Consider the following 12906-nt stretch of genomic DNA (forward strand, 5'->3'; position numbering starts at 1 on the left):
TGAATTCAATCATTGTCAGCACACAGCTTATCATTATGACGACGTCGCTAGGAAATGAATTCATGACGTGCTGAAGCTCATCATTTCGTCTGGTGTGCAGTCAAGTGTCACAAAGTGGCATACAGTCTGTAATGAGACAGTTACCTTTATATCTCAAAGAACTGGAATGAAGCTATAACTTATCTTGCAAGAAAAATAAAGGTACTACAGTAGTCAGGTTTGCGTTGTTATGGGCGGACGAGAGTTTCTTGCCTCCTTAATAAAAATATCCTGTCAAGCAGAAGTTTAAAAAAAATGGCTCTGAACACTATGGGACTTAACTGCTGAGGTCATCAGTCCCCTAGAACTTAGAACTACTGAAGCCTAACTAACCTAAGGACATCACACACATCCATGCCCGAGGCAGGATTCGAACCTGAGACCGTAGTGGTCACGCGGTTCCAGACTGAAGCGCCTAGAACCGCTCGGCCACAACGGCCGGCAGAAGTTTAAAGAGAACATAGCTGCCAGTAGTATCGTGCACCCAAAATTTGGGACATGAAAAAATTTTGTCATTAGTTCATTCCTTATATAGCAGTAAACACCTACCTGCAATGAGATACACTCCTCAGAATGAAATCACCTGTTCGACAAGTGAGACTGTTGCTGATGGGATTGATTATTTCGCATGATGAGGCCAGGAATTCCATCTCAGATACAACAGCAGCTCGTCTGGGAAGCATATGTTTGGATACACAGATCATACCTGCCTACAGTTACACACTGGGGTCTACTAAAATTTTCTTATCTCGAGAAGATATTTATCAGTACAGCATTTCAGCACCAATGAGAATAGAGACACCATTGTTTCCTCTTATTACCTTTGTCATGATAGGTAGTTTACCTACAGTCGCTTTTCAACATCTGTGAGGTGATAAAACTTGGTATTCTTGTCACTATTTTTATTTCCTCAGTAAACGGTCTGAAGAAAAGTGTGAAGTAGGATTTTTACTGAACTTCTTTAATGCAGTGAGTGGTTGTTATTAAACTTCCCATTTTTAATACGTTATAACACGGAAACTAATAACCTTACAAGGACGAAACTTGGTAGCATTAATGTCAAGGGCATGGGGAAGAGAAATAATGCAGAATCAATTCAATTGGAAGATTTTTAATGTGCTGCTACGGCACTCCATATCATTACATACTGGTACCATTACTACAATAACAGGGGCTCAATATGACGCCCATCAGTGTCCAGAAGAGTCTTAAAGCGCAGGATTGCATTGTGCACAGCAAACCGAAGCATGTCCGTAGGTATGCTGGGTACTTCTTTTGATTTGATGGGCTTCAGATCAGCACATGTGTGAATGTTCCCCTGGTCAACCCTGTCCTTCAGGTGGCCCCACAACGAGAAGCCACAGGGAGTGAGATCACGTAATCGTGCCAGCCAAGGATTTGGAAATGATCGGCTCATAATTCGATCGTTTCCAAATGTGTTTCGGAGAAGCCTTCACGAACAATCTGCGGTGGAGTCCCATCTTACATCAGAACTGTTGAGTTCTATGCGTCTCTCTCCCGCTGGCAAAGCACATCGCCGTAACACTGGCCAGTCACACAGCATGTCTTCGGTCACTGAGCGCCAAGCTCTTCAAAAAAGAACGGTGGAATGATGAAAGTAGCATTGAAACCACACGATACGGTGATACGTGTACCATACGGAGGTAGTTCGTGCACAGTGACCGGAGGTGAAGATCCCCACACTCGGCAATTCTGTGTGTTCACCTCAAACGTCAGAGAAAAATCTGCTTCTTCTGTCCGTAGGATGGTCCAGGACCAGCCCTCGTCAACTTCAAGTATTGCGAGAAAGCGGAGAGGGAAGTCAACACATCGTTGTGGGTCCGGTTCTGTAAGCTGCTGTACTTTATGGATCTTGTACGGATACCATTTGAGAACGATTCGAAGCACCTTCCGCATACTGGACGAGAGGATGTTCAACTGCCGCTGCACAGCGCGCACACTGCCTGACGGTTGGGAATTGCGCGCAGCGTTGTCTGCCATAGCAACAGCGCTTTCATCAACCACCTGTGGTGCACCGGTCATCGGCTTCGTCCTGGAAGGACGCCCAGTTCTCCCGTCGATTCTAACTTCATCGTCATGCTCCGCACAGCAGGTGGAGAAAGAGGACCCTTCCGTAATCCTTTCAGCAGGCGATATTTTCAAAGTGCAGTGCACCTTTACTCTTGTTCTGATAACAGAGCTTCACAAATAATGCCCTGCTCCTTTAGTCCAACCTCATGTTGAGATTTCAGCAAGTGCACTGCGACTGGTCAGGTGTGTGAGACTATGAACCACGATGACTGATCACGGCACCTGGTGGCCATAGTTGAAACTGGACGGCGGAGTTGTATCGCATCTAAATCATGCACCCCATACTCTGGACATTTACGCTGCCAAGTTTGGTGCTCGTACGGTAGCTAATTTCCGTGTTATAATGTGTTAAATAGGGAAAGTTTAATTATAAACGCCTGTATGTCCGCTTCCCTAATGTCATTTTGCTGCTGAACTTGTGCCACGGTTCATTTTAATGGTTTCAGTGTAATGTCTGCTAATTTTATGGTTACCTAACCTGGTTTCTTATTGAAACTCCTATACTACAACAGGTCGTCCAGTGTCCAAACTGCCGTGGTTGCCTAACGATCCCAACAACGCGTACGGGAACGAGAACTGCGTCGACTTCAACAAAGACGGGTTCACAAACGACGTGGTCTGTGAGAATCGAGCGCCATTCTTCTGCGAGCGCCGGCTCTCGGTAGCCGCGCCGGACGACTACGAGTGGGTGGACGGCGCCGGCCGCTTCTACAGGGTGCACGTGGAGAGAGCGGCCCGTGCCGACGCGGCCAGGACGTGCCGCTTCGAGAACGCGACGCTCGCCGTCACCGACACGTGGCGCCGCGCCGAGGCCGTGCTCGGCCTCCTAGAGCCCAAAAAGGAGATCTACCTGATAGGCTTCACGGATGAAGCTGTCGAAGGCGACTTCGTTACTGAAACAGGTTAGTATGTTGTATACTCCTTTTGCATTTCCACCACTCCTCGAAACATCACACCCAAAGCAGTTATTATTAATATACAGCGTATGGCATTACACATGAACAGCAACTAACAATTGTGGATTTCAAAATTTTACAAAAATATATTAATTTCATAATTTGCAATAAGTCCATAAATTAATATCTAATTTGTCGATCCATTCAAGGCCTGTCTCTGTCACTTCAAAGAAATCTTCCAAGTTCCCATGATAGGATCTTTCGGTACAGCTTGTTACAATGTGATGGATCGTCTGGTGTTCATTTACACTGTGACATTAAGAAGATCTTCCCCATCGGTAGAGGTTTCAAACACAGATGCTGTCGCCTGTGCGGATCTGTTTAATTGTTTTCCAGGCACGTCGCGTTAGTTCCATACCGGCTGGTGTTGTGTCAGGTCTTTGGAGGGTCTGATGTTCCTCATGGGCAATACTGTTTCATATTTCTGTCCAATTTTTGTTCATACTGAAAGTAGCTGCTTGCTTGTAGCAATTCTGCCAATAGGACAGATGGCTGCCTGAATTTTAATCGGTTCATTGGGAGTGCAGGAACATCAGAGTGCATTGGAAGCTCGGGGAATTTATGAAATTTTTGGTACTCCTTGGGGAGGACTTTCTGTCTTCGGAGGTCTGGTGGAGCATTGTTTCTTAGAGGTGGTAACCAGTATAGAGGAGTAGGTTTGATATAGCCTGTTTTTGTCCTCATTGCGGTATTTAGCTCCACGTCAATTTTTCTCACATGTGTGCTATTGAGCCACACTGCGCCACAGTATTCGGCAGCAGACTAGACCAGCCCTAAGGCAGCGCATCGCAGTGTCGTAGCTCCTGCGCCCCATGAAGTACCACTCAGCTTCTGTACGTTGTTACTACGAAATCTATCAAGAGTCACTCCTCGATATTTTGGAGGGTAATGGTGGTGATGGACCTGACCATTAAAGGTGACATTAAACTTCGCATTGGGCGTTCAGTTCTTACGGTGAAAGCAGCTGACTTCAGTCTCTTGATTTGGTATCAGTCTCCACTTTTTGAAGTATTCATCTATTGTGCTTAGATATGCGGATAGGATCTCCTCATCAGCTTCAAGAGTTTTCTGTTGGGTGGCCAAGGCCAGATCGTCTGCGTAGATGAACTTCCTTGACTGCGTTTCAGAGAAATCAGATGTATACAAGTTGAACAGGATTGATGCCAGGCTTATCTACTACAGATCTCCTGGCTTAAACATGAGCCCGAAGCTACTTCGCAAGGGTTCTTCTCAGAACCAACCGACCAGAAACCTCAGCCAAAGTAGGTAAATGTTGCTGGATTGGATTTAACACTACATACAAAGATCATGTACGAGTTATTTCTTGATGCCTACACACCAGAATGCAACACAGAAAACCAATAAGTTGCGTTACTATCGCCTTTGCTGGGACTATACTGTCTGACTTTCACAGATTTTTGCAATATGTTAAAAGTTCTCCATTTATCTCGAGACTTTGTTTTAATGTACACTTATGTATTTGGCTCAGCCATAAATTTAAAACCGTAACTGTTCCTTTATGGGGTATAGAATAATATCTGCTACCAGTCAGAATAGGTGATTTTATTTAACACACGACCAGTTTCTGACATGTGCACGTCTTCATTAACGTGATTCCATCCCAAATACTCAGTACTGGAGCTGAGTGTAGCTGGAGTATCTATATAGTTTACACATTACATTTATCACACTTTTTACAAACATGTTTCGATTTTTTCCTCCTTAGCTGTACATTAGTCACAATGGTACTTAATGGTACTTATAATGTCTTTTAGACAATAGTAGCACTTCAGATGCACCTCCATTCACAGCATTCGTTGTGATAAACACGAATGGCGCACGACGGAATCTTCAGGTGTTGTGACACAGCTCGTGCACTACTCGGAGATCGCCCGTTGCATCCAACACTCTTATACACGGCGAGAGTAACTTCTTCAGTGTTTTGTGGTGCAACTGGACACGAAAAGTTCCCTAATCGACAGTTAAATCGAATTTCCAAATCATGTTGTTTACCGACGATCATTCTTCCCACTCGCTATTCGCGAGTCAAACAGGGTTGGAGGGATCACATAGTGGTACTGAAAGTACCCTCCGCCAGACACCATTTGGTGGCTTGCGGAGTATAGTGTATATGCAGAGGTGTGGAAAGAGGACCTCTTCGCATTCCGTTAATGCTTCGATACGCATGAAGAACAGCATAATTTTGCTGTTGTTTTGATAAATGCACACTGATGTCAAGCCTGCGTCATTGTGTCAGTACCGGCGTCTACCAGCAAGTCGTGACACTAACGCTACTAACAACACAAATCCTGTGCACGCACTCTGAAAATCATTCCTATAAAGTTAGGAACCCATATGATACATAGTTTTCCATCTAAATTGGCTCTGGTGGCAAAAGTTTGATTATAACCACCCAGTACATGTACACCACGGCGCCAGTCAAGTTTATCGTCAGTTCTTAACTGTAGCACTGAGGCTGCACTATTAAGCCCAAGGTAACTGTCGGTGATGTAACAGTGAGTCAAAACTCCCCAGAGCAATAACCACGGCTAAACCAAGACCAGGAAGATCTCATGTAATGATAGACAGAGACTGTCGAGCAATTCGGAGAGCGATTGTGAGAAATCGCGTTAAAACGGCAGAAGGAATGAGTAGTGAGCTCCAGAGTGGTGCTAGCTGTCCGGCTAGACTGAACACTGCGCACAGGCCTTTAAAAGGAATGGGGTAAAATGGTCGAGCAGGTCTTCATAAGCCACATGTGTCTCTAGGCAATGCAGAGCGACGCTTCAAGAGGTGCAGAGACAAATGCCATTGGACAGTGAATGAGTGGAACGAGTGATTTGGAGTGCTGAATCACGCCTTGCCCTGTGGCAATCCAGTGGAACGGTTTGGTTTGGCAACTGTGTGGGGAAAGTTACCTGCGATACTGGGTAGTACCAGCAGTAAAGTACGAAGGAGGTGGTATTACGGTATGTAGGTGGTTTTTGTAGTGAAGGTGTGGTTGCCTTACTGCGCTTAAGGAAGCACTAAATGCGGAAGGATATGAAAACATTTGACAGCCGTGCGCACTGCGCACAGTGGAGGAACGTTGCAGTGCACTCTGTCGTAAAGCGCATTTGTTAAGCAATCGTTTACGGACAAAAACATTCCTAGCATGAACTGGTGTGCCCAGAGTCCACAGCTGAACGCAATGGAACACTTTTGGGAAGTGTTAGAACTTCGACTTCGTTACAGATCCCAGCTGCCAACAATACAGCCTTCTCTGTTTTGGCTCTTGAGTAAGAGTGGGTCGTCTTTCCTCCACAGACATTGAGTCATCTGACTGAAACCCTCCCTAGGAAAGTTCGAGCCATCATAAACACAAAGGATAGACACGGCCCAAATCCACGTCCACCAACAGAAGTTCGGGTACTTTTGATGAGATGGTGTGTGAAATGTCTGAAAATCAGATTGATACGTGAGCTCCTACCAATTTGAGTAGATCAACTGTAATGTAGAATGTGTTTTTCTTCTCATTCTTCTACAAATTCAATAGATTTAATTCATTAATTTTGGGTTGTCTTGTTTGTAAGATGAAATACCTGTTGTATGTTAGGTGCAGTCGAGATCGAATAAATGCTTCTTCTCCTTCTCTCTCTCTCTCCGCAGTACGTGAGGCATTATGCCCGTTATTTTCGTACGAATTTCTGCAATAAATGATTAATTTCGTGATGTTTTCTTTGTGGTGTGAGTCCATGAGATACAATCGAATAAAGTATTTCACAGGCGCTCTTTCTTCTCTCCGAATGGTAGAGAAGGAAGTTTGCTTGCCATCCTACTATGAAATTGTAGATTTAATTAATCGACATCGAATTGCCTCGAAATTCACATGGACAGTTCCACGTCGGAGTCCAGGTTCAAATGGTTCAAATGGCTGTGAGCACTATGGGACTTAACAGCTATGGCCATTAGTCCCCTAGAACTTAGAACTACTTGAACCTAACTAACCTAAGGACATCACATACATCCATGCCAGAGGTAGGATACGAACCTCCGACCGTAGCAGCAGCGCTGTTCCAGACTGAAGCGCCTAGAACCACTCGGTCACAACGGCGGGCCAGAGTACAGGGATGATGCCACTGTATGGAGTACCACAAGTTGGAACTCACTGATGAGCAACCTCTGTTAGTGTTGAACCAGTACCGTTTTTTCTCACTTTTCCCCATCGACGCGTATTATTGCAACGACTCATTTCTCAGATCGACGTAGCCTAACTGAGAGCTCCTTAGGTGCTTCCATAACCTCAACCTTTCCTCGAGCATCTAGAGTCTGTGATTGTACGATATGTTCCGTTGTGCTCAGTACCTGTAAGGCGTGACATTCTACACGAGCATATTTTGTTATTTGAACTCATATTTCCCATTTCTGGTACTCATTAGAAACATATGGGATGCTAAAATACAGTAGAAAAAATACCATAACAATTTCAAATGGTTTATTGATGCTAATTCGCACCACACTTTCACTGTTTCTGTTACAATTGAGATCGGAAGCGTCAGGCTAGGGAACCTATTTGACAAATTGATCTACGACAAAGAATCCGAGTGATGGATTAAAAATATATGTTTTGTTAGTTCCATGTATCATTGCTTTTACTCCCGCAATTTGCATTACAGTTGATCTAATCAAATTGGTAGGAGCTAACGTATCAGGTCCCCTTCTTAGGATAATTATGTTAAAATTATGCAAGCTGCTTCTATAATTTTGTATTTCATTTACTGAGACTTTATTTATTTTGCTGGGCTTGGTGAGGGTGGGAAAAAGAGTGGGAAGTGGGCCGTCCGGTGGTGTTAGCAGAAAACCTTCGATAGAACAGACTGTTTCAAGTGATGAGAAGAGATTTTATTTCTCCAAAAACCAACGCCTAAGGGATACACTGCAATAACTCTCGACAACTACAGGAGGCTGCCGGAGTTAAACGGAGGGACGAACTGGTTGATACGTCTGGTCGTGGACTGAGCTCACAGGCAAGACAGAGTGTTCTGGATACCGACGCATTCTCACCAACCCGTCACGCGCGCCCCAAGTGATTGCCCCCCCCCCCCCCCCCCCCACACACACACACCCAGTCCTCCTAAGTAAATTATCCAACAACACAGCCAACAGTACAGTGGCAACAGTGAGCAATATCGCAGAGCAGTTGCTCCTCATTGTTGTGTCACTCAGGTAGTCTTTGTCCGTGAAAAACGTTTTCGAACATGTATCGTCAGCGTGGACTTTCTGATGAAGAGAATTCCGAAGATGAATCGGAAACTGACTTCACTGTTGAAGAAGATGATTATGTACCTGCACAAGTGAAGATCAAGACATTGTGAACGAGGGGCGATTAGTGGAAGAGGATTCAGATTCTGATATACGTCATTCATCATCTTTTTCACCACACCAGGTACAGTTGGAAGCGTCTACAAAGATGATTGCAAGGGATGGAAGCGTGTAGGGATTCGAAATTATTCATCTTCTGGAAGGCAGTCAGCGTGTATGTTCTGAAGGGGAGAGGAGGCCCCCACTGCTTTTACTTGCCAGTGAGTATAGAGCTCTGTCATCAGTGCCTTCCGTCTTATTTTTGATGACGCAATGCTACGCCTCATGAAGAAATAGACACAATCAAATTCTCGAAAAGTAATAAAAAAGAATGACTGCACAATATCACTTGAGGAACTGGAGAAACTATACCATGTATGTTCGGGGTGTATTGTGCACAAAAGGTATGTCTCTGGATGATCTCTGGTCGTACTCTTGGGGGCCTGCTGTTATCAAGGACATTATGTCAAGGGACAGATTTCAGGAGCTTTTCAAATTTCTCCGTTTTGATGAAAAATCAACCCAGGCTGAACGCCTGGCAGCCAACAAATTCGCTCTTGTATCTGAAATTTAGGGAAAGTTCATTGAAAACAATATTCGCGCTTACCGCCTTGGAGAAAATCTAACCATTGATGAGCAACTGTTACCAAGGAAGGTAAGATGCAGGTTTACTCAATTCATGTCCTGCAAACGAGGCAAATATGGGCTCAAATTCTGGTTGGCTGTTGATGTAACGACAAAGTATATATGTAATGCTTTCCCATACCTCGCCAAAGAGGACATGCACAAATAGAGACAATCACTTGGAGAGTACATCTTCTGCATCTCATGAAGCCATTTGTAAATCAAAGAAGAAATGTGACCACAGACAACTTTCTTAAGTCTCTTCAACTTGCTAGAAAACTCAAAGAAAAGAAAACTTTATCAGTTGGTACAATGAACAAGATCAGCCGTGAAATGCCCGATGAAGTAAGGAAACCGAATGCTGAGTGCACTCCCAATAAGCAAGGAAGGAAAAGAAACCTGAAACTGTGACGTTCTACAATGCAACAAAGTATGGGGTGGACGTGGTTGATCAAATAACCCATAAATATACTATGAAGGTTGCATGTAGGAAATGGCCAGTGCATGTCTTCTACAACATACTGGACACGGAGGCAATAAATGAATCTGTCATCTATAACATAGTAACGAACAAGAAAATGGAAAGGAAGAAGTTCATACTTCTACTGGCAAATGAACCCAAGGGAACGAAAGACAGACTCCTCTGTGGAGTGACAGCTCTAGCATACCATCTGCTGTGCATCAGCATGGACACACACACACATTTTTCAATTCTCCCCCCTTAAAACACAGGTGCATTTCTGTTGCAGTAATATGATCAGTCCTGATCCAGAGCTTCATCCCGACACCCACCACCTGACCATGGTCCCCCATTTCCATTTCTTGGGTCTTGTTTTGACAACAAGCTTACTTGGTTGCCCCATATCCGTCTTGTGAAGGCTGGCTGTTTCCATGAACCCAATGTCCTCTATTTTCTTGCACTCACCTCTTGGGGCAGGTATTGTCAGACTCTTCTCCACTTTTATCAGGCCTTAGTTTTGTCCTGTCTGGGCTATGGTTTTCAAGTTTATGGCTCAGGTTCCCTTCTACAGTGCTCCAATTGGAGCTGGTCTGCCATTGTGGTATCTGTGGGGCCATCAGTGCCTTTCGTACTAGCCTTGTCGATAGTATTCTAGTTGATGCTGGATCCCTCTCCCCACTTTCAGTTTGGGGGTCTCAGGTCCTTATTTCCTATGTTATCTGCTCTTTCCCTGCCTGCCACTCCTATTCTATTCCTTTGCAGCTTCAGGACATGACCCACCTGCTTCCCACTCTTGGGTTGGTTTGCTGGTTGGGCTCTGCGTCGCTTCTCTCTGAGATAATTCCCATCTTCCATCTTTTATCTGTTTCCCACGTCACCCCCTCCCTCCACCAGTTAGCTTCATGGACCCAATTTCAAGTGGATCTCTTCTGGGATCCAAAACGTTCTGTCGTTCCAGTGCTGTTCCATTGTTCGTTCTCCTTGCTCTTATGGGAGTTTCCGGATGCTACTGTGTTTTACACTGAAGCCTCTTTACCTGTCGATCATGTGGGATATGCCTTCACGTCTTCTGTTGGCACCGAACACCATCTCTTGCCTAAACATGGGTGGTGTGTTTATTGAGGAAGTGATGGCCATCTATCAGGATGCTTTATTAGACTGTCCTTTCTCACTCACTTTTTGTTATGTACAGGCTAGATGAGTGGCCTTCAGGCTACCACCGGGTGTTTTTCATGCCCACCCATTCGTCTTAGCCATCTACGACCTTCTCGCTGATCTTGACCGTGTTGCTCACAGTAATAAAAGAGCTGCACCTTTATGAAGATCATTATCTACAATATCCGACACCATTGCATACCTTCTTATCTCAATTATGCAACGGCTTCGACAAAGGAGTACCTTCATCATCAGCAGTCGTGACTATAGTACTCCACGGAGATGCCGCACAGCCAAATAGGAACAGACTGTACTGGATCACATTGAGGGGAACCTGTCAACGAGTACACAAGCACTTGCATGTGCAGTGGATGTAAAACAAGTGATGCACTGGGACACGCGTAACAAATTACTTGTTAGAGTGGTTGCATTACCAAAATATTTTCAGATGGTTTGTCACAGAAGCGGTACATTTCTGGATATGGTTTCCAATCCAAAATATTATCTACTCAGCCCACCACTCTGCAGGTCCTAGAAGTTTGTAAAGGGAATTTAGAGCACCCTGTTACCACAAGTTTAGCTACGTGATCATCCCAATTTATGTTATTCCTAGTTGTAGGCCCTAGTTTTTAGGTGAATGAGTTGTGTATTTATCATGTAGCCAAAATTTAACGAATTCCATTTGTTAGTCCTGTGGATGCCTTCACACTTTTTGTTGTTTATGGTCATTTTTCACTTGTTGTATCGTACAGATATCTTGTATTATCATTTTTCAATTGGTTTTGATCTTCTGATGACTTTACAAGCTTGTGGATGTCGGCATCATCGGCAAACAGTTTAAGAGGGCTACCGATATTGTCTCATAAATCATTTACACAGATGAAGAACAGCAGAGGGCCAATAACACTTCATTAGGAATGCCAGATACCATTTCCATTCTACTCGATGTCTTTCCATCAATTACTGTAATCTGTGACCTTCCTGTCAGGAAATCATGAATCCAGTTGCACAACTGAAACATTACTCCACAGGCACGCAGCACTGGTGTCAAAAGCCTTTTGCCAACCTACGAACATATAATCAATTTAAGACAGCCTGTCGACAGCACTCATTACTTTTGGTAATTAAGGACCTAATTGTGTTTCACAAGAACGATGCTTTCTGAATCTGTGCTATATGTCAATAGATGATTTTCCTCAAGGTAATTCATGTCTGAAAACAGTAAAAGCTCCAGAAACCTTCTGCAAGTCGATATCAGTGATATGGGTATGTTATTCAGCGGATTACTTAAATATTCTTTCTTGAGTAATGGTGTGACCTGTGGCACTTTCCAGCCCTTAGGTGTGGATATTTTGTAGAGCGAGCGGTTGTATGTGATTGCTATTTATGGAGCTATTATAGCAGTCCATTCTGAATGGATAGAGCAGTGCAACTCGGCAACAACTTGTACTCGGTAACAGAAAGCGGTGTTATTTTGCTTGTGAAAACTGAGTCAGTTATAACAGTGCAACGTAATTTTAGACGTCAGTATGGTGGTGAACCACCTACAGCAAAAACTATCCGTCATTGGCTAATGTCTTTCAAGGAAACCAGTAGTGTTTTAAAAGCAAAATGACCAGGTAGACCGAGAACTTCTGAAGATGTTGAACAGATCCGTGTTTCGTGTGCTCGCCGGCAGCTGTGGCCGAACGGTTCTAGGCGCTTCAGTCCAGAACCGCGCTGCTGCTGCGGTCGCAGGTTCGAATCCTGCCTTGGGCATGGATGTGTGTGATGTCCTTAGGTTCCTTAGGTTTAAGTAGTTCTACGTCTAGGGGACTGATGACCTCGTATGTTAAATCCTACAGTGATTAGAGCCATTTGAACCATTTTGTTTCGTGTGTTCGGAGCCATTGGCCAGACGTAGTCTACAATTAGAAGTTCCTTCGCTTTCCAGGAAGGTGGATAGGCAGGACTAGTCCAATACCTTGACCACCACGAAGCCCAGAGTTAACCCCACAGGACTTTTTCTTTTGGGGCCACATAAAAAAATGTTGTGTATAGTGAAAAGATCAGAGACATCGGTCATTTACGTGAAAGAATCGTCGCGGTGGTTGGTGAATGCGTGACGAGAAGTGGAATATCGTCTCGACATTTGCAGGGAAATAAATGGATCCGACGTTGGCGTCTACTAACGTTAAACAAAACTTGAAGGAATTCTCTTTCATGATATGTACTCATTGATATAATGTCTCATTAACTTCC

At 44.2% G+C, this 12906-nt stretch overlaps 1 protein-coding gene across 2 annotated transcripts in view; it reads left to right on the plus strand.

The window, feature by feature from the left end:
- Nucleotides 1-12906, plus strand: part of LOC124545386 — a 137396-nt gene that overhangs the window by 83407 nt on the left and 41083 nt on the right. For both annotated transcript variants that reach the window (XM_047124296.1, XM_047124297.1), the window contains exon 5: nucleotides 2643-3032. In XM_047124296.1, coding sequence (XP_046980252.1) covers nucleotides 2643-3032 — 390 coding nt within the window. The remainder of the gene's footprint in view (nucleotides 1-2642; nucleotides 3033-12906) is intronic.

This window comes from Schistocerca americana, chromosome 8 (assembly GCF_021461395.2).
Source record: "Schistocerca americana isolate TAMUIC-IGC-003095 chromosome 8, iqSchAmer2.1, whole genome shotgun sequence".
Taxonomy (NCBI): domain Eukaryota; kingdom Metazoa; phylum Arthropoda; class Insecta; order Orthoptera; family Acrididae; genus Schistocerca; species Schistocerca americana.